Below are 22,867 nucleotides of genomic sequence, written 5' to 3' on the forward strand. Positions count from 1 at the left end.
TGCCTTCCGATTGCTCTCCATCTTCCCATTCCTTTATGATTTCTGATCTTTTATTTAAGCTGGATTTCTTCCCCCCCTTTCAATGGTGGAAATCCATGGATGGAAACAATAAGCACCTGGGTAGAAAAATACAAGGCTGCCATGCAGCAACCACTCAAGAGGATGTTCAGACTCCATTCCAGCTTCAAAATTGCTTTCGGGAGGGGAGAGGCTTATGACACTGGAGCATTGGCTATGGTCGCAACAGTGTGTTTTGCAGAGGTGGATGGAGCAGGGAAGGGAGAGAGGTAGCTGTGAAGACAAAATGCAGCTGCTACAAATGCAACAGAATGTGCAAAGCAATCCTGTCGCACTCCAAACTTCCAAAGCTACTTCTGATTACATTTACATCCTCCATGGAAGACAGTAATCAGAGGCAATACCTACCTTCTGTCACAGCTCTGTCCCCAGACACGGTATGTCTGGCCCACAGCAGAAACCTGTAAATATATGATAAATGGAGACATGAATTTGGGCCTTTTCTGTGCCCCAATACTCTCTCCTAATATCAAAATAAATGTTCTGCTGCCATGCTAGGTTTGCCCGTTAGTGTTTCCACTCAGTCTGGGAGCCACCCGAAGGAAGGTGCATGCTTCATTCATCTCTCTGGCTTTAGAGCCCAGCAGAGGTCCTGGAAGCCAGCAGGTTATTTACAAAGCAAGTTGATGAGCAGTGAGGATGTGCAAGTGGATACATTTCTAATGGGTCAGCTCTCCATCGAAGTGATCATACACTCAGACATTGGAACTCCTTGCTTCAGTACTAAGAGTCTTACTTCTTCCCCCAGGTCCTCCAGGTCCTCCAGAGTCTGTGAGCATTGATGAAATCACAGACACCACTGCTCAGCTTTCCTGGAGACCTGGGCCTGACAACCACAGTCCTGTCACCATGTATGTCATCCAAGCCAGGACTCCATTCTCTGTGGGCTGGCAAGGAGTCAGTACAGGTAACCATACTGGGGGCTGGGGGTGGCATCTCTCTGGGTCTTCTGGAATTGAACATGATGGACATAGAAATAGACCCAGCTACAAAGAACATCAATGGCTTTGTCCATCCATCTGTACTGGCATTAACTTAATGCTTGCTTCCTTATCAGCTCACATTGTTTGTTCCACTCATTCTAAATGAGAGTCTTGCAGATGTTAGGTCTGCCATGCTGGTTATGTTTGAACTTACATTTTAAATGAATCATATAGTAAAGTGAACTGCATGAGTTTGCCTATTACCTGAGTTTATCTGTGTATCACTGTGGTGGCCTAGGTGAAAGCAGTGGAGTATGTGATCCCAGAGTCACAATCTTGGGAGAACATTTTTGGTAGTACTGAGATTTGAACTCAGGACCTCCTGCCTTTGTAAAGTTCATGCATAACTTCCCAGAAAATGATACCTAAAGAATTCAGAGAGAATATGGAGTTACTCTCCTACTTCTTTTCAGATTGATGTATCTGAAAATGATGAGACCTAACAGGTGTTAATCAATCTTATAAGTCTAGTGCCTTTTTAAAGCCATAATTATTAGTATCAGCATATTTCTATCCTCTTTTTCTTTTACGTTATTTCTTCTACATTCCAATTTTTTGATTTTAGATTTCCTCTGAGGGGAAAAAATGGACAAATCATTCCTATAGGCAAGATTCACTCTCCTTTAAGTTCCCAGGGGAAGGCCAGTGTCCTTGGTGTCTTGAACTAGAAATATGTGGGGTAAAAGACCCAATTTACACAATTTACATAACACATTGATGTTAACAACCCCAATTATTTGCTTTTAATTTTATCTTTTCAAACCTTAGAAATGGCCAGGTGCTAGTGGCTTTGCATGTGAGCTAAGCTACTCGCGAAGCTGAAATCAGGAAGATCCTGATTTCAGCCAGCCATGTCAGAAAAGTTCAAGAGTCTCGGTCAAGCTCTGTGAATGCACGTTGGCATGTGTATGTTATCTCAGCTATGGAGAGAACTTTGCTGCATGGCAATACAGAAAGCAAGTTCCTATCTCAAAAATGAGCAGTTACAGCTGGGGCTTGAAAATAGAGCATCTGCCTAGAAAGTCTAAGGCCCTAAGTTCAAACCTTACCACCGCTAAAAAAAAAAAGAAAAAAAATCACAAGTGAATGGGTTTATGTGTGTTTCTCTGTATCCACTCACTTCCTGTTGAGTCACGGGATACTTTTCAAAAGAAAGTGAAGAAAAGTTTGAAAGTCAAGGCAACAAATTCTCGTGTTGACTGTGCTAGTCAGCAGATCTTTACATATCTTCATTTTTCTCATCTGGGAGCACTGTAAGAATAAAGGTGTGCCTGACAATATATAGAAAAGATAGGAAAGCATGTTAAGACATCACAGTAGTGGCTGCAGTCAAGTAACTCAGGTCCTTTGACACTTTGAGTCACGTATCACTTGTCTGTATCTGCCTTGAGTGAACTGTTAAGCATACAGACTTCCGAGATTACTTTGCTGTAATGTACGTTTTTACATTGATGGTCAGCTACCTACCATGCATTGGATGAGATGATAATGATGATGGTGATTGGATGGATGGAGAGAAGAATAGTGGGTGAATGAGTGGATGGACAGATGGGCAGATGGTAGATGAGTGGTGGATGGACAGATGTGTGGATAGATGGATGGATGGATAGATGGGCAGATGGATGGATGGATGGATGGATGGACGGATGGATGGTCCCTGAATTTGTTTTCTAGGAATCTTATGAAACATTCTCACCTTCTGATTTGTTTCAGTCCCAGAACTCATTGATGGGAAGACGTTCACAGCCACAGTAGTGGGTTTGAACCCCTGGGTTGAGTATGAATTCCGTACCGTGGCAGCCAATGTGATTGGCATTGGGGAACCCAGTCGGCCCTCTGAGAAACGGAGGACAGAAGAAGCCCGTGAGTAACACCCAGAAAGCACATCATCTGCCCTGGCAGCTTCTGGAATTTAGGAAGAGACCTTGCCTTCTTCTACTCTTTTTATTTATTTTTATTTTTTGCCAGTCCTGTGCTTGGGCTCAGGGCCTGAGCACTGTCCTTGGGTTTTCTCAAGACTAGAACTCTACCACTTGAGCCACAGCACCACTGCTGGCTTTTTTCTATGTATGTGGCACCAAGGAATCGAACCCAGGTCTTTGTGCATGGTACGCAAGCACTCTTACCACTAGACTGAACTCCCTTCTTCCACTCTTTTATCCCTAGTGAAATTCAGATTCACATTCCCACCCCATCGCCTTACATAATCATAATTATCAGAAATTAGAGTAGAAGCTCAGTGTCATTGGATCCATTCATATAGCAAGAAATCATCTTGCTTAGGTCTTTCAAAATCCCTGTCTGTCTTTGTTTTTTTATTTGTTCCAAAGAAAGGAAAGGAAAGGAAAGGAAAGGAAAGGAAAGGAAGGAAGGAAGGAAGGAAGGAAGGAAGGAAGGAAGGAAGGAAGGAAGGAAGAAAGAAAAAAGAAAGAAAGAAAGAAAGAAAGAAAGGAAGGAAGGAAGAAAGAAAGAAAGAAAGAAAGAAAGAAAGAAAGAAAGAAAGAAAGAAAGAAAGAAAGAAAGGGGGGAGGGGACAGAGAGATTGAGAGAGAGAGAGAGAGAGAGAGAGAGAGAGAGAGAGAGAGAGAGAGAGAGAGAGAGAGAGAGAAGTCATGAATGGCAAAGGACAATTTCTTCAGGAATGTTCACTAGGGGTTTTGTGGGGCTTAAACTGACTCCAGATGCTAAGAATGAGAACATCCCATCTATAGCTTGAGTAGAATCAAGAGAGAATACTGTTACTGGACACACTTCCCTTAGGCCAAGTGAGAGGTCCCAGACAGGGAGAAGCCAAATGAATTTTGAAAGAATAACAAGATCTTAGGCAAATCAGAAAATGATACCTTCCTTTCCAAAAGAAAAATAAGTTCATCTAGATGCATTCTTGGTTCTAGCCAGGGTGGGGGGATGCCCACTGACCAGTTACATTCCCCATTTTTAAATTATGCCATTCCATGAATCTTCCCATGATAGAATGAAATAGCCAACCCCGTGCCTTCTTTCCCACCCTGTCCAGAACAACTTAATTAAATCCACTCAGCCATCTCAAAGGAAGAAATGAGCCAGATTCCTCCTTTACAGAGAAAACTGGGGATCAAAGATGTTAAGCCCAGCGAGCCAGGGTCAGCCTCTGTCCTCCACATCCTTCAACACAGAGCTCACAACTCTCTCTCTTCTAAGGAACCTTTGCCCCAGCCCTCCTCCATGCAGCTGCTACTCCAGAACACATCTGCCTTGCACCATTCTATCTGTGCTACGTCCGTTGGCTGTTGACATTGGTCTGTGTTCCTTGTGTGTGTGCTGTCATGCAAACAAGATTGTAAGCTCTGTGTGGGCATAGTTTTATTGTCCTCCCTGTGTGTACCATGACATGGTTAATAAATACCTAAACCACTATGGAAGACCTACCAGCACCTCAGTCCTTTCTTCTTTCCTGGAACCCATTCGTCTGTAGGGAAGGAGCTGAAAAACTGGTAAGATAGGCCAATCATATGCATACCTTGTTGAGTGGGAAAATGGGTAATAAATAGCAATTTCCTTGCTGCATTTTGTTTCCCCTCCCCATCCCCCCAGTGTATAGTCAAGGACCCTTGATCATGCTGTTTCAGATCTCCATTGTCAAAGATGTATGCATCTGAGTATTCAACTGACAGTGAGTTGTTACAACCAGGTAATCTTCCTGGCCCTCACTCACTATTATCACCTGATATAACTTTTTTTTTTTGTCTCCTGCACAGTCCCTGAAGTCACCCCCGCTAACGTCAGTGGTGGTGGAGGCAGCAAATCTGAACTGGTTATAACGTGGGAGGTAAATGAATGGCAGAGAAAAAGGGACATATATGTGTCTAGGCTGTGTTGTTACTTTCCACCATGTTAAATAATATTTCTAGGAATTAAAATCCATTAGAATTCCAGAATTTCCTCTCATTTAGCTAATGGCTAGCAGCAAATAAAGGTGTTGGCCCATCCATTGTTGAGGCAAGTTTGGATACATCACAGGAAAATAAAAAAATCATAAAAATGAAGATAGCACAAGTTTTTTTTTTTAGAAAAAAATTAAAGAAGTCAAGTTGTGAGAAAACCAGTGGAGATTTTTATTTTGTTTTGTTTTGTTTTTCCTGAATTGCTCCCTGACCAATTGATTGAAAATATCTGCCAGCAATAAATTCAACAAGCCAGCATGGCTTCTTGACAGTTGGCTCTACTGCTGGATTATGAGGTATTTCTTTAAACAACCTGGAGGAAGGCTCATCACGGATTTATTAAAAATTGATTTTGTGAGAGGAGGTAGGAAACACCAAAAAAGGGTCCTTCATGTATTGGAAAATTTCTACACAGTAGCTCCAGAAATGCAAACCTTTCCTGCTGCCAGAGACCAGGCAGTAAAAAGAAACATCTCACACACAGCAACTCAGGCGCTGAGACAGACCATCTAGCCTGTGTCACATTGAGCCTTTCTTCCTTTCATGAGACCATTTGTCTATTTGGCAATTGGAGGGAGATTGGTATTTGTGAATAACAGAAGCATTAGTTTTTAAGGAGATGACTCCTTAATTTATTATCCTTTCTCTCTCTGAGGTTAAAGTGGGCATCTTTAACAATAAAGTGGGAGGTTATTTCACCACAGCCAAGCTTGTATTCCTTTTGTTTTTTTTTCTTTTTTGCCCTTCTAAACCTCCTTTCCATCTAACACCTCACAGAGATGCAAAGCAGACTGAAGGCCAAGCTTCATTGTAAAAGACCCTTGACAAACCCCCCAAAATAAGATGCCTGGAAAGGAATGTAGACAAGAATACTGGTGGGAAGGCTAGGTGATGTTGGCATTGGATCAAGCTTGTTGATTTCTGACTCCCCCTTTCCCAGACGGTCCCTGAGGAATTACAGAATGGCCGAGGGTTTGGCTACGTGGTGGCCTTCAGGCCACATGGCAAAACAGTCTGGATGCTGACGGTTCTGGCCTCCGCCGATGCCTCCAGATACGTGTTCAGGAATGAGAGCGTGCGCCCTTTCTCTCCCTTTGAGGTGAAAGTGGGGGTCTTTAACAATAAAGGAGAAGGGCCCTTCAGCCCCTCGACGCTGGTCTATTCTGCTGAAGAAGGTACAGTACACACTACTCCATATTAATACTTCTTGACTTGGCAAATGCGTTTCCCTTTAATATAGAGTACATATAAACTGAAGGCATGGTCCAATGTGAGAAAACTATAGTGTGAAAAACAATTCATTATCCACCACCCATCTCTTGAAAAAACACAATTCCAACCAGGCATTCTGGCAGACACCTGTAATCCCACCTAGTATTTGGGAGACTAAGATAGCAGGATTGTGAGTTCAAGACCAACCTTAGCTGCTAGATTATTCAAAACGAAGATGGACTATCTAGTGAGATTCTGACTCCAAAACAACAGCAAGAAAATCACAACTCTACATAAAAACACAGACTTACACAAGTGCCAGAAAGATTGTGTGCATAGATGTAATATTTTCCCTGCTTAGAATTCTCTATTTTATACCTGTAGGTGAACGTTCTCTCACCATTTGTAATTTCACAAGTCAAACTTACAGCTTTCCATAACTGACCAGAGAAGAGCTGACAATGGAAAAGCACACAGCACTATACACACTGTCAGAATATTTCACATTTTTACACATTACTTCCTCGTCTACAATGTTCTCAGAGCCAAATTGTGGGGTGTGTGTGTGTGTGTGTGTGTGTGTGTGTGTGTGTGTGTGTGTGTGTATGCTTAGGACCATGAGCTCTTCCTTTGCTTTTCTACTAAAAGCTGGCATTCTGTCCCCTGAGCCACACCTCTGCTTCCTTTTTTCCCCTAGTTAATTGGAGATAGGAGTCTCAGGGACTGTTCTGTCCAGGCTGGCTTCAAATCATCATCCTCAGACCTCAGCATTCCAAATAGGATTTCAGGCATCAGCCACCAACCAGCACCTGGCTTAATCAAATCATTTCACTATCCTTTTTTTCCTTTTCCTTTCTCATTTTTACAATCCAATGGCCAGGACTATTCCTTATGACAAATGCTAATTTAATTTTAAAAGATCTACATTCTAAGATCTATGTTGCCCCCTTAAAAATGTGACATCTAATTTTGGTCCTGCGTTACTTCAAATCCACTTACCCCAATTTCACGATCTAAAGACTTTGAACAAGTCTCATCACTGCCACCACCCCCGTTTGTCCCCTCCCCCACCTCATAGGCATTGCTCCTCTGAAAAGTGAAAGTGTGGTTTACCATCATTTTTCTTTATACCTTCCATGTCAAATTTGTTCTGATGCAACTCAGAGAATAATCACGTTTTCTGCATTCATCTGCAGAACCCACCAAACCACCAGCCAGCATCTTTGCCAGAAGTCTTTCTGCCACAGATATTGAAGTTTTCTGGGCCTCACCCCTGGGGAAGAATAGAGGACGGATTCAAGGTTATGAGGTAACAAAATGCTATGTGTCTTAAATCCAAACCCCTCAATGAGACCTCTGGGACACATTCTGAAGGGAAAAAGAGCCACATTCCCATACATGGCATTTAATTTTAGACACCTGGCTTCTAGCAGAGTCTCAGTGGACACACTGAAGCTCAGCCGTGTGTGAGATTTTACTTGTGCTCCACTCCAGTGGCTTTTTTTTTTTTCAAAATATATGCGATTCTGAGGATACTTACCATGGAAAATGTCACAGAATGTACAAACCTCCTTTTTTTTTAATCCTGCAATCTCTGTTCACGAATTGAGACCTTGCATAGAAATAAGATCGCTTGGTGACATTAGAAATATCCACACAGAATCTAATTTCCATGGTCTTTTTGTTTCGTTTCATTTTAATTTTCTCAGGTAAAATATTGGAGACATGACGACAAGGAAGAAAATGCTAGAAAAATACGGACAGTTGGAAATCAGACATCAACAAAAATCACCAACTTAAAAGGCAGTGCCCTGTATCACTTGACTGTCAAGGCATATAATTCAGCGGGGACAGGTCCTTCCAGTGCCACGGTCAATGTCACCACTAGAAAGCCACGTAAGGGCAAATTTGCTCAGAAATATTTTGGGGGAAGATTCATCAAACATATCCCATGTTCATTCTTTCTCCCCATTTCCCAGGGATCATTTGCATACTAATTGGTGTCATTATATGGATTTAAATTCACCCTAGCATTTTAAGTGAACCTTTTAGAATACCATGTCAAACTCATTGCTCCAGAGGACAGAAAGATAAATGTTTTTCTCCTCCCCAGAGAAGGGCTACTTCTTTTAGCTATAAATGTTAGGTGACCAATTGAATCTTTTTCCATTTGCAATGCTATATCTTGTCAGATTTCAGTGACCTTGAAGACACATATTAGTGCAATAGCCCATTAAATTGCCTCTACTCTTGAATTCTAGTGAAGAGATATACCTCAGAATCTATTGAGATTTAATAATGTGTGACTTCGTATATCTTAATTTTTTTTTTACAGCACCAAGCCAACCCCCTGGAAACATCATATGGAATTCATCGGACTCCAAAATTATCCTGAACTGGGATCAAGTAAAGGCTCTGGATAATGAGTCAGAAGTAAAAGGATACAAAGTGAGTGATTTCTTCTTACACAGACACCTAACCCTGCTTTTAGTAAGAACCAGGCCCTTACATGAATCATATGATCCCCCACCCCTCGACCCCCATGACGACCCCCTAGCCTTTGCAGAAATCTCTGCTCCAAAGTAGTTTGGTCTAAGTGTTATCACTACTCCAAGAAATATGACCAGGATTTAAACAGTCAAGCATGCCAGGCACATTTCCACTGTCATCACAAAACCCTGAGATAATCAGAATACGAGAAGAAAACAGCTCCTAAGTTTGGAGGTTTCAGTCCATTGTTGTTTGGGGCCTGGGGCAAGGCAAGAAGCCTGTGGTAGAACAAACTGCTTATCCAGCTGGAAACCAAAGAGAGGGAGGTAGTGACAGGGTCCCACCATTCAAGGACATGCCCCCTGCAAAGCCTCAAATCTCACCCCAGCTGTTTGAGATTTCACCCCCCTCCTAATAGAACCATATCCTGGGGATAGATTCCTTAACTCATGGCCTTTTGGGGGAACACGTACCCAGACATTGCTTAGGACATAATTTTAGGGCCAGGCATCATTATTCAGAAATGCTTAGGGGAACCTGTGGTTGGGTTTTTACAAAATCTTGAAGAGCCACCGCTTTGTTCAGTCAGTTGTATTTTTCAAACCAACAATACTAACTTCCGATTGTTACTGAGGCTTCATCACTTTGGTTCATCTTTCTTGTCCACAGCTGGTGCTCTACCACTTGAACCTCCAGTCTCTGAGTTTGCTGGCTAATTGGGGGTGAAGCCTCATAGACATTCTGGCTTAGCTGGGTTCAAACCATGGTCATCCAGTTTCAACTCCTTGAGTAGCTTGGATTATAGGCATGAGCCACCAAAACCCAAAGGATGGAAAGGCCACTCTGACTTTAGCTCAGATTCAGAGGGGAAATCTACCTTTTGATGTGAGAGACTGTTGTGTATGGAGGGAAAGAATCATGTGGCAGCCACATTTGTAGACCAAAGAATATGTTGAGAAGACTAGGAGACTGACACAAACTGTCTGTCTATCTATCTATATTAAATATATATAATGGGGGGTGGAGGGGAGGGTAATGGGGACCAAGACATGTGAAAGGGTATCAATGCACCTTCTATCTGTCAAATATCATGTAACCCTTTTATTAATTACAATAAAAATAGTAAAAAAAATATATATTATATATATTAAATATATATATATCCATGTATATATCTATATCTATTAAATATATCTATGTATATATCTGTACCTATCTATTAAATATATATGTGTATATATATATATATATATGATATACCAAGTAGATAACGTAAATGGCAGAGTCAGGATGCGTAGAAGCTGGAGCCAACTGGAAAGCTACCAGAAAGTTCCATCTGTTACTATTCCCTTCCTGCTTCTGTTGCCTTCTGAAAGAGTGAACACAACTCAGCCTCAGAAATTCAGTAATATGCTAATTGAGTAGTACAGGACCATGCTACCATTAAATCTCCACTTGAAGATACCATCCTTATGGTTTCATTAAGATGGAGATTATGCTGAACACCAGTAACTCCCATCTGTAATCCTACTCACAAGGCTGAGGACTAAGGATCTTGGTTTGAACCTAGCCCAGGAAGACAAATCCAAGAGAATCTTATCTCTATAGGAAATGGAAGTGTAGATCAAGTGGTAGAGTGCCAACTTTGAGCAAAACACAAAGACAAGAGCATGAGGCTCTGAGTTCAAGTCCCAAAACTGGCATACACATACACATCAAAAAGAATGGAGATTTAATTTCTTAAACTCCTTTAGTATTAAATAATGTGAAAGTATTTATCTGATCAGCTGTATCTGTGACCAAAGAGACTTGAGTCCCCTTGTCTACCTTTCTTTGTAGTTCTACTATGTTAAGTAGCACTTTTTATTGCAAAAAGCTTTGGAGAAGCCATAAAGATTTGGGCCATGGTTTTAGAAAGTGGAAGGCAGTTGGGTAGGTGGGAAGATGAATAAGAAAAGATAGATTCATAAAGAAATTAAGAAAGAAGGCAGGAAGGATGGCATAGCTTTGCAATTTTGAAATTCCAACCCTAGCTAATAACCTTGAGTTGACCTCCACAACAATGAAAAACAATGAAATGGAAAGGTGATGTGAGCAGAACTGCTGTAACCAAACCAAACATTGCAGGGAGGGGGGGGGAGGGGCAGGGTGGGGAGGAGAAATGCATTCTTCCTGTCAGCTATCAATGAAGCCCAATAGAACAGGTAAAGAAGGTAGCCTAAAAATGCAGAAATTCCATAGGTATCCTTGGGAAAGGTGCACATTCCATGAATAAACCTTTCAAACCTTTCACTAGATTTGAAGCTCATTTTTCAAGCTATTTCTGAAATAAAATTGATGGGAATGGGAGCTGCCAGAAGTCTTTCAGGCAACCAGGCAAATTGTTAGCTCAAGTAGAGATGATCAAGTGAAACCTCTCATTTCACAGATACAAAAACTAAAGCCCATTGAGGAAAATGATTTGAAGTGCCTTGCCCTTTCTCAGGGCCTAAGATCAATATGCATACGGGTGCTCGCTTCATTGAACTGGGCCTAAAAGATTATAGGCATTTTTAGCAGAAAAATTGGGTAGCGATTATTATTTAGTTGAGACTTCTTAGTACACCTGCTCCCTCTCAGTAACTCTCCCATGAACTTGTCTTTGTAACACCTTCCTCCCCCACCCCTTCCAAAAAAAATCCTTCTTGCATTTTGTTTGTCCCAATAGACACCTTTTCAGACATACAGAAAATTATTCAATAATAACACAGGGTATATGGGTTAAGAGAAACCACAAGGGCATTTAACCTGCCAGAAAAGATCTACAGGACTTCATGTGAAATTTCAGGAAACAAATTTTATTGCTGTTAAGAGAGGATAAAACATGGGTACAAATTAAAACTAGAGACATTGGAAATGTTTTATTTTAAATAGCAGATCAAACGGCATAACATTTCCAAACCTTTTCTCTTATCTCCTTTGAGCCTTCCGTTCTGTGTCAGTTCCCTTTTACAGATGGAGAAAGAGGGGTTCAGAGAAGTGGAGGAAGTGGCCTCAAGTCCTGGTGTATATCAAACTCTGGGTAGAACCCTCATGAGGTTTCCCTTTTCCCTGCTTGGCCAGATGTGTGAACCTGGCTTCTCTGCATATCAATAGAATCATGTTCCCTCGCCCTGGCTTGCAGGATTCTTCCAGCTTTCTTCCCTCACCATGAAATGGTCCCAGGACACACCATCTTCTGCATACATGAGCCTTCCAACTACCGGTTGGGGGCCAGATGGTCTCCAAATCTCTACATTTCACTGGTGCCCAGAGATGAAAACAAACAAATGCCCGACCCTTGGGGCCTGTGGTAAGACAGTAGGTGACATTGTTCCTTCTGCCTGGACAGGTGTTGTACAGATGGAACCGGCAAAGCAGCACATCTGTCATTGAAACAAATAAAACATCTGTGGAGCTGTCACTGCCTTTCGACGAAGATTACATCATTGAAATTAAGCCATTCAGCGATGGTGGGGACGGCAGCAGCAGCGAGCAAATCCGAATTCCAAAGATAACAAGTAAGAGCGTCTCCTTCACCCTATATCTGAGCTGCCTTTTGTCTCAGTGGGATTCAGTGCTGATAGCAGCGTAGGCAGGACGTCAGTGGTAAACTGAGTCTCCACAGACACAGGCATCAGAACTTGGGTGAGATTTGCCCGCCTTGTTGAAGTCAATATTGACAGCACACATTTTTGCCTACAAACACTAAAGGATATTTTGTAGTTTAAAAACTAAGGGCACTAGGATGGCAGATTTTTATCACACAGGATTTTGTTGAAAGGGAGTCTGATATATGGTAAAATGTGAAAGCCACAAAAACACAAGGGTTGATATATCTCACTTGGTTAGAATGTGATACTGTCTTATCATTGCAAGCTTGTATTTTAGACTGGATGACGGTTCTTAGTTTTATTCATTATAAAACATATGCTGAACAACTTAGGTTAGAATTGCTGGATGACTGTAATAAATGTGGTTATGAAGAGAATATGTAAAGGTTCTGACTTTAAGCCCTAGTGCTGACAAAAAAAAAGGAATAGTAATTTTCATATTGTTGAATAATGTTCACGGTCATAACATTTATCAATATTGTTGCTCATGATAGTCGAGTTTCTTTCCACATTTGACAAGACCATTCTAATGCTACAAAAGCTTAAAAAGAATTAAATGGATGTCATATAAGTCTCCCAAGTTCATAGCTAGGTAATCACAGAATTGATATTGAAGAGTCACTGAAGATAGGCTGGAAGCCTACATCTACAATCCTGGTTATTCAAGAGGTTGGGATTTGAGGCTCCAAGTTCAAAACTAGCCCAGGCAGAGAAGTCCATGAGATTCTTTTCTCTAATTAATTAACAAGAAAAAAAAAGCCAGAAATGGACCTGCAGCTCAAGTAGAGTGAAAAAGCGAAGTGAACGTGAGGACCTGAGTTCAAATCCAGAGTTACTGAGGAATTGAGGTGAAGGGTTGTGTTGGGCAAGATGGGAAAGAAAGATGAAAGGAGCTACATGAATCAGGATACATTGTACTAATAAACAGATTTGTTGAATGGTAACAACTTCTTAAAAATACAGTATTTAAAAAAAGAAAGAAAGAAAACGGGGGGGGGGGGCTGGGAATGTGGCCTGGTGACAGAATGCTTGCTTAGCATGACCAAAGCCCTGGGGTCAAATCCTTGTTACCACATACACAGGGTATGTGGCTAAGTAGTAGAGCACTAGCCCTGAGCAAAAGACGCAGTGTTCAAGACCTGAGTTCAAGCCCCCAGGAATAGGAAAGAAAAGGGGAGGGGAGGAAATGAGGAAGGAAGGGAGGGAGGGGAAAAAGAAAGAGATGAAGGGAATGGAAGAGGAGGGAGGAAGGAGGGAGAAAAGGAGGAAGGAAGGAGGGAGGGAAGGAGGGAGGGATCAAGGGAGGGAGGACGGAGAAAGGAAGGAAAGGTGGAAGGGAGTTACTGAGGAATAAGGAATCGTTGGCAGAAGAAGCAAGCTGCTGAGTTGGAAGACTCCATGGCATCTCTTTCCTGCAGAGTTAGAACGAGGCCAGTGAATTCTGTTTTCTCTTTTCAGATTCCTATGCAAGAGGATCTGGGGCTTCCACCTCGAATGCGTGTACACTGTCGGCCCTCAGTACCATCATGCTCTCCCTCACAGCCAGGTCTAGTTTATGACAAACGTGAGCTGAAGGACTCGCTCTTTATAATCTAAACAACCTTTAGCTAGTTGTTTTCGAAGACACCCAGTACTAAGTAATATTGTTGTTCGAGTACATCTTATTACTGGATAAAAAAAAATGTTTTTTTGCTTCTTTAGGAATGGCATTATATAATACTTCCTCAAAGCAGATTTCGCTTTGTTTGAAGTTTCTAGGGAAACTCTGCAATGCACTGAAAACATCTATGATATGGTGTTACCAAAGCAGTTTACATATGTCCTTATATGCATATTTTTTATTCTATATTTAGTGTTTTATAGACTTTTTTAAAGTTAACATATAATGTAGATATTAATTTCCCCCTCCCCCTTGCTAGGAAATGCTACAGGCAACACAGTTATAATTTGAAAATATTTCCTTTAAAGATAAGAGCGTGAAAATTCACCTTGGTATAAATAACATGCAAATTACTTGTACAGTTTCACAAGGAACTGCTATAACTCAAGGTTGTTGTATATAAATTACTCTTTACTTTGGATCAAGTCCTTTTTTTTTTTCCTTTTCTTTTTTTGCTAGTCCTGGGGCTTGAACTCAGGGCCTGAGCACTGTCCTTCAGCCTTTTTGTGTTCAAGGCTAGTACTCTACCACTTGAGCCACAGCACCACTTCCAGCTTTTTCTAGGTAGTTTATTGGAGATAAGAGGCTCGTGGACTTTCTGCTCAGACTCACTTCAAACCACAATCCTCAGATCTCAGCCTCAATAGTTAGGATTACAGGGAGGAGCTACCTGCATCAGGCTCATCAAGTCCTTTTTGACATTACAATATGTCCCCTCCCCAGGTGCCAGTTTTGTTGGTCAACACAACTTGACATGGTCTCAGAAATGACCACAAATCTCAACAGCTAGACTTACTGCCCCAAAGGGATCTCATGCAATACTCTCATCCCCAAATTTAGCATTGTATGGTAAGATTTTTTTCCTTGATACGTCTTTGTAGTAGTATTATATTAGACATTGAAGTTACGTCTCCTGTAGAAACCTAGACCAAAAGTTAGTCAACCAAGTCTTTCAAATGATAAAAAGAGAATTTGCCTATCTATAAATATATCTGTTTTGAATGTAAATTCTTTTTAAAAACATAATTCTCTGTGAATGGATTTATAATTTCTTTACAAAATTTCTTATCTATAACATATATGGCCCTGTTTAAAAAGAAAAATAGGCCCTTCTTTAAAAACAAAGTCCCTTGAAGACTTTGGCGATTTCTCCTCTTTCAGCAAATAGTTGCTTCAGAATTTTTTCATATGACTCTACAAAAGGATCTTTAGTACAATTGTATGGTATCTTGTGGGTTCTGCTAATTTTGCAATAGCTAGTCTAGTTGCTTTATAAGCTTTACCTTCTAAGTCTTAACCACACACTGGAAAAGTGACAATATCTCAAAAATGTGTTCTTATAAACACAACTTTTTGTTACATTTGGGGAGGTTTTTGTAAGCAGACACAACTGGACCCATAACATAAAAGGCAATGAGATTTTTCTCTAGAAATTTTCACTGGCAAACCACACTACCGCCTATTCTTTAGTCTCAGAGAGTACACACTTGCCTGTAATTGGTCATTTTTGCTTACAAATGATATGTTAACTTCAACTTCTAGTTATGCTCATCCAATAATGTCATAATCACAATGCCACTTGTGTGAAAAATTAGATGGTAACTGGGAAAAAATATTGTCAGTATTTCAAGCTGTGTTCCTTTCTTAGTTTGATATGGTCACTTCTATGTTACAATAAGATTTAAAAATCACACACAGAAAAAAAAATCAAGAAAATAATAAAATGAATGAAAAAAATACCCCAAATAGTTCCCAACCCCAGTGTAAATTATATTTACCAGTGATCTAGCATATGTAACCTTTTTTAAGGTATTGTTAATAAATATTCTGTCATTTGTAAAGATATTTGCCTTCTGGGAGCATTTTTCCTGCCTTGCCTGTCAGGGAATTTGTTAACTTACCCCTGGGCTAGTCCATTAACTTGGGATCTCAGAGGAACTGAAATGTGTCTGGCTGAGACCCAAACCTCAATCACCCGGAGTTATCCCTTTGAAATGGACAACCCTGAAGACACCATTTCAAATCCTCTTTGGAAAGTAAGGAGGGTCTGAACCCACAAATAATGTCTGGAAGATCAGATCTGAATATTTTCTCCATGAGCCAAGCCTTGCACAGTTAATGGAAACATATCCATGGTATCCTGGACCCCTCCCACTGCCCAAACTCAGCAAATTGAAATGGAAACACTTAAAAGGCTCATCGTAATCTAAAATACCATAACTTTATACCCAACCACCCTTTAGCTCTCCCTGGCCCCTGAGCTCCGCTTGCTTTTGGTCTCACCTCCGTGCCTTCTGATCTCATGGCTGCCCCTTCCTGAAAATGTCCTACCCACACAACTCTTCACTGTTGCAGGGATCGTGTGATCCCAGCAACTCCGGGAAGTCTTCCTACCAGTCAGTCCTTTGCCATGCTCTCCCTCTGAGTTTTCCGCTATCTCTGCATTTAGGAATTAACCAGGTACGACTTTTGGAAAGAATGCCTGTATTGTTTACTTGCATTTTAACTTAACTCCTGTATTGTTGTTACGTAATTTTCCTTGTTCTGTATGCCTTGTCTTCCCAACTAGATTGTAAGCTCCTTGAGGGCAGGGATGTTGGTCTTCTCTTCCATGTACTCTCCATAGTGCCTAGCACAGTGCCTTGCAATAAATACTCATTGATAAATTAATTGAAGGGGTCTTTGAAGTAGCATTTTGCATCAGTTGCCTGCCTGTGTGCCCAAGAAGACTGTCTCAGTGGCTCCTAACTTTCTGTCTTGATGAACTCCTTTCATCTTTGAGCATCATCATCTGAGTGAGTGGAATGAAGATACTTTGGAAAGAATCCCCTAGACACTTCCACCCACATGTATTGGGTATTTGATGTGGTGGCTTCCATGATTCTCCCAGATAGCATCCACTGGTTTGCAAGAAACAGAAGGCTACTAAGCTTCCCCACCCCACCAGCCCCAGGTCAAATCCCAGTACCTCAAAATACAAACAAGAAAAGAAACAGAAAGGAACGAAGTAGCACGAATGCGATTTAATCACAGAAGCCCAGAATAAGACAAAAAGAAGCCCTTGGTGAAAATAATCACCAAGGCATCCTGAGGAGCCAAATGGCAGGAACTTTGGGAAATGTTTTTCAATATATACGTTGGGGATTCAATCTGCTTAATTCCTTGATTTGATACCACTTTGCTTGTTATCGCAATTCTTCTGATCAGTGTGGGTCACACAGGCAGAGCATTTGATACTCTGCCTGATGTTTTTAGAATGTGGGGAAACAGCTGCTGGGTAATTCTAAGATTGTGTCTGTGTAGCCAGTCTAGGGAATGTTCTAGGCCCAAAGCTCAAGTCAAGCCCTCATGGCTGTTTCAGGTTTCTACCCTAAGGAGAAGGGCTAGGAAAATATGCTTTCTTATTTAAACCTGTTTGTGGGCTCTGCCTTAGCGTCTCTTTTGTGTGCATGCTAGTCTACCTGTGACTTAACTGCAAAAGGTCATTGGACTATCTCAGTGTACCCAACTTGCACAGAATCCACACATTCCATGTACATCTTCCAGCATCTTCCAAGTGGGGTGGAAGACCTGCGTCAGGAATTTCAATTCTCAAGGAAGCACTGAGCTCTTCCAGCCTGTGAAATGTGAGGCGCCATCAGCTGTTAATCATGCTGAGTTATTCCTACTATCAAAATTTACACCCAGGAGGTAACCTGAACCCTGACTAACCTTTCATCCATCTCCTTCTTTTTAAATTCATGCACTATTATTGTTATGATAAAGGTGATGCAGAGAGGGGTTCCAGTTGTGTAAGTCAGATAAGGAGTACATTTTTTTTCTTTTTATTGTAATTAGTAAAAGGGTTACATGATATTTGACAGATAGAAGGTGCATTAATTCACATACATTGATACCCTTTCACATGTCTTGGTACCCATTTCCCTCCCCCCCCACACCCCCCACCTGTCTTGGTTTTCCCCCCTTCCCTATCAAATTTCAAATATCCAAATACAAATAAATTCAAAATATCAGATAACAAAGTGAGATACTATAACAATATGAGATAACCAAGGGACAGCAAAGGAGATGAGAGACAACATAGTACATTAAGGACAACAATCATTCATTATATGGCTTTTGTTTCAATATCCTGGAGGTCCTTTCAATTAGCTTCATGTATCAAGATTTTGCTCTATTGCAGATCTCTGCTAGTAGAGCCCAAGGTTTCTATTGATTATGACGAATGAGGGAAACCATTGAGCCTAAGTTCCTTTGAGTCTGGCTTACTTCACTTAATATGATTTTTTCTAAGTCTTTCCATTTCCTAACAAATGGGTCAATGTCATTCTTTCTGACAGCGGCATAGAATTCCATTGTGTACAAATACCACAACTTGTTGATCCACTCATCAACTGAGGGACATCTAGGTTGGTTCCATATCTTTGCTATGGTGAATAGTGCTGCAATGAACATTGTTGTGCTAGTGGGTTTAGTATGCCCTAGTTTCTGGATGGCTGGGTAAATGCCAAGTAGTGGAATTGCTGGGTCATAGGGGAGTTCTATGTTTAGCCTTTTGAGGCACTGCCATACCGCTTTCCATAGTGGTTGAACGAGTTTGCACTCCCACCAACAGTGTAGTAGTGATCCCTCCTGGCCACATCCCCTCCAGCATCTGTTATTATTCGTTTTCCTGATCCTGGCCATTCTAGCTGGAGTGAGGTGGAATCTTAGAGTTGTTTTGATTTGCATTTCTTTCATGACCAGAGATGTGTACATTTCTGTTTGAACAATGCCACCCCTTTCCTAGCTCCCTCCCAGTTTTTATCTTTCATCCCCACTCACAGGATATACAGTTCATTTTCAACATACTGTCTACTAAGTACCACTGCTGCGTTTTTCATCCTTTTTCCCTCTCTGTGCTCCCCCTTACCATCTCAAAGACAGACAAAGGAACAAACAAGACAAAAGAAAAGAAAACAAAAACAGCAACAAAGAAAAAGCCTCTTGTTTCCATTTCTTGGAATTCATTTTTGTTAATATTATTTTTTCTCCTTCTTCTTACCAACTCTGCCTTACTACAAATATGCTCAAGATTGTTGAGTTATTAAAAGTATATAAGTGGCACTTACTTAAGGTACTTGAGCTACTAAAATGTCATGTAATTTAATGTACTATCAACTACCAGGTGATTTTTTTTTTTACTGTATTTGATTATGAGTGCTTCTCTTCTTTTCCCAATTCACATCAATCATCAAGGCTTGACTATATTTCCCTGTTGCTACAATTAGGAGAAGGTTCTGCTTAAAACAAAAACAAAAAAAATATTACAAGGCCGACCGCAGTGATTTGAAGGATGAGCTATTAGAATCAAGGATTTATATTTAATCTGTGAACATATCCAACAGTATTCTGAAATAATTTACTGATGAGATTCAAGGGAGTAGAACACCTATTGTCATTTCATATGATTTTGCCAGCTCTCTGCCAGAGTACAATTATTCTATGTAAACCAAGCTATCTATTCTGTAAGTACACTCCTTTTGCCCTTGTGCTAAATGGGCCATGGATTAAATGTTCCAATTCTACAACTCAAGTGTAAACTCTAATATTCAACAGAGTTCACAGTTTAAGCAAAATTGGGCTCTGTCCTTGCTCCCCAACAGTTTATGGTCAGTTGTCGTTTAGCAGAGTTATGGCAATGCAAGTCACACAGACAGAACATTAAAAAAAAACACATAATAGATGTGAAAGTCTAGAAGCTACAAGACTGAGATACTTAATATGGATATAATTAAATGTGACATCTTTGATCTCATCCACTGAACTTTTCTTACTGTTCTTACAATTTAATTTATGACATGGGGTCAGACAGGTGATATCAAAAGGGTAAAGTAACACAAACCATTATGAAGTTGGGACTAGAATTCCAAACTCTCGATTTCAAGTGTGTGTGTGTGTGTGTGTGTGTGTGTGTGTGTGTGTGTTAATTTTTTATAGCTATGACTAAAATACCTGAGAGAACTTAAAGGGAAAAGCTGTTGAGGCTCATGTCCTCAGAGACTTTTGTCCACTGTCCTTGGCTCGGTTAATTCTGGGAGCCAGAGCATGCGGAGGAGACTGCTCACGTTATGGTGGACAGGAAGCATAAAAAGAGGAAAGGTTTGGCATGCCAAGACACACTTTTGTACACCAATTTCACACACCTAGGCTTCACCTGACCTTCCCACAACCTACCAAAATAGTGTCACCAACTGGGGCTTGAACTCTGAGACTGGACGCTTTCCCTAAGCTCTTCAGCTCAAGACTTCTGCCCTACCCCTGGAGCCACAGACCACTTCCTCCTTTCTAGTGCTTAATTGGAGATAAGAATCTCAAGGTCTTTAGTGCCCAGGCTGGCATTGAACCAAGTTCCTCAGATCTCAGTCTCCTGAATAGCTAGGATTACAGGCATGAGCCACCATGCCCAGCTATAGTTATTATGTAATGTAAAGAACTGAACATGGAGGCTGAGTAGTTCAGAAGTGTGTCCTGAACAGAGTCCAAGAGATTGGGATGCTCATGACATGAATCCAGGTCCCATTCCAAATACTAGATTTCTGTATCTCTATCTACATTAGAGATACAAAGGTACATATCTATGGGACAAATAGAAGATAGATCATAGATGATTGAAATAGTAGATAGATGGCATACAATAGATAAATATATAATAGGTAGATGGATAGAAGATAGATGATAGATTTATAGATCATAAAAGATAAATGTACAGTTTATAGAAAATAGAAGATAATTAATAATAGAAAGATGATAGATGGCAGATGATAGAAAATAGATAATAGAAGATAGTGACAATATGTTATAGATAGATAGATAGATAGATAGATAGATAGATAGATAGATAGATAGATAGGACATATGATAGATATAGAAGACACAGGAAAAATAGATTATACGAGATAGATACAGAGGTCTTGCTGATGTTTGAAGGTTGATAACTGCTGCTTTAATAAGAGAGTCCCTTCCGCAGAGCTTGCTTTTGCAGTATCTAAGCAGAATGTTGCTTTTTAATCTAGAACGTGTTTTATGAACTCCCTTTTCCTTCCACCTGTGATACACAGTTCTTGTGTGCATAAATGAGTCATGATTCTTCACCTATGAGACAGAAGACTGTGAACGGCATAGTAACTGTTAGAAGCAAACAAACCAAGTGTTGGTGGCTCGTGCCTGTAATCCTAGATGTTCAAGAGTCTAAGATATGAGGCTCCAGGTTTGAAGCTAGCCTAAGCAGAAACGTCCAAGGTACTCTTATCTCTAATCAACAGCAACAAAGACAGAAGTGGAGCTATGGCTCTACAGGTAGAGTACTAGCCTTAGGACAAAATCTCAGAGACCACACCCAGGTCCCAAGTTCAGGTCCCAGGACAGGAACACACACACACACACACACACACACACACACACACACGCAGAGATAAGTTTTAAAAAAAGACGTTTGGTGCAAAGCAGAAATTGAGGGAAGACTTTTTCCTTTTTCCTGGCAAAGATCTGAGTCTTAGAAGATAAAGTGTTATCAAGAGGACAATAGATGTGCAAAGGATTTTTTGTTTGTTTGTTTGTTTCCTTTTTTTTTTTTAATAAAGAAAGCTTAAGCAGAATCCCGAAGAGATGAGCCAGCTTGGTGCTCTCAGAGAAACAATGAAGATGCTGGTCAGAGCAGAGATTATGTTTCTGCAGGATTTCTCTAGAAAGCTGAGAAGCCAAGCCTTCCTGGATTTTTTTTTTCTCTCCAAGAGGTTTAATTTGAAGATAAGGAGGAATTTCTTTGGGCAATACAAGTAGATAGGGCCTTTAACAGAGGAAATACTGAAAGCCAAAAATTCAGCTCAGAAACTACTCTGATTATAAGGATAAAAGTGAAGACTGAGGAGACAATATTTAGGAGCGACACAAGACAGCGATCCCTGTCCAGTTTGAACAGCTCGCTTCTCTCCTGAACATGTCCCTTTCAGAATCATTTTGTTTATCTCTGTGACCCAGAGAGGTGAAAAGAAAACCTAAGATTGCCTAGCTCAAAATTCTGAGAGGAACAGTTTTTAGAACAGTTGGTTCTAAACTGTTGGTTTAGAACTTGGGTTCTTCAACTGAAATAACTCCATGGTCATCGTTCCAAAGATCTTTTGGCGAACATTAAACCTGTGCCAATTAGGCTCTTTACTTTTGTTGGGGCCATCCAAGATTTCTATCAGATCTTAACCTTCCAGATATGTGTTATTTTCCTTTCTTTAACAAATTAACACCCAGGGTTCATTAATTCCACTAGCAGATGGTCCTGACACATATAAGTCTCACCAAGAAAATGTTTAGATTTTTAATCAGCTCTTTCTCTGCCCATGTGGATTCTTCCCTTGTGTGCATAAATAGCTTGAAAGGCCTTGATCATTTCAATAAGGTTCAGGAGACAGAGCTGTTGACAAATATGAACATCCTTTTCTGGTCCCTCTCCAGTCTCTCCACCACCACACACAGACTGCACACAGTGAATTCTAAATGCTGACGAGAAGATTTGGACTAAAATGGTACAGTGGAGGATCTCTGATGGGATGGTGTTGGCTCTGATCCTCTGGGCTGGGAGGGACCCAAGAGAAAGGGGCTTTTCCACCCTAGCGTGATGGAAATCGATCTGGATCTCAGCTTCTGTCAGTCTGCAAGTTGTGGTCTGTAGGCATTAAGTGAATACCCAATCTCTCTGCCGCGCCATCTTGGCTGATGAGAACAATAGACCTACCAGAGGAGCCACTCCTGGAGTCCAGTTTCTCTTATGGAGCCATTTGTACACTGTAACTTCACCGCACCAACCAAGAGACATCCACATCACCATAGACTAATGGTCAGATACACGGCATCTAC

General features: G+C 40.8%; 1 protein-coding gene across 1 annotated transcript in view; it reads left to right on the forward strand.

The window, feature by feature from the left end:
* The window catches only part of Cntn4 (contactin 4), a 723,524-nt gene extending 706,897 nt beyond the window's left edge, over positions 1-16,627 (forward strand). Inside the window, exons 17-25 of the mRNA XM_090323973.1 lie at positions 827-985; positions 2,775-2,924; positions 4,799-4,869; positions 5,925-6,159; positions 7,393-7,505; positions 7,906-8,092; positions 8,532-8,644; positions 12,057-12,225; positions 13,777-16,627. Coding sequence (XP_090180099.1) covers positions 827-985; positions 2,775-2,924; positions 4,799-4,869; positions 5,925-6,159; positions 7,393-7,505; positions 7,906-8,092; positions 8,532-8,644; positions 12,057-12,225; positions 13,777-13,877 — 1,298 coding nt within the window. The 3' untranslated portion in view covers positions 13,878-16,627. The remainder of the gene's footprint in view (positions 1-826; positions 986-2,774; positions 2,925-4,798; positions 4,870-5,924; positions 6,160-7,392; positions 7,506-7,905; positions 8,093-8,531; positions 8,645-12,056; positions 12,226-13,776) is intronic.
* The last annotated feature ends 6,240 nt before the right edge of the window (positions 16,628-22,867 follow it).

This window comes from Megascapheus bottae, chromosome 33, assembly GCF_031878675.1.
Source record: "Megascapheus bottae isolate mThoBot1 chromosome 33, mThoBot2.hap1, whole genome shotgun sequence".
NCBI lineage: Eukaryota > Metazoa > Chordata > Mammalia > Rodentia > Geomyidae > Megascapheus > Megascapheus bottae.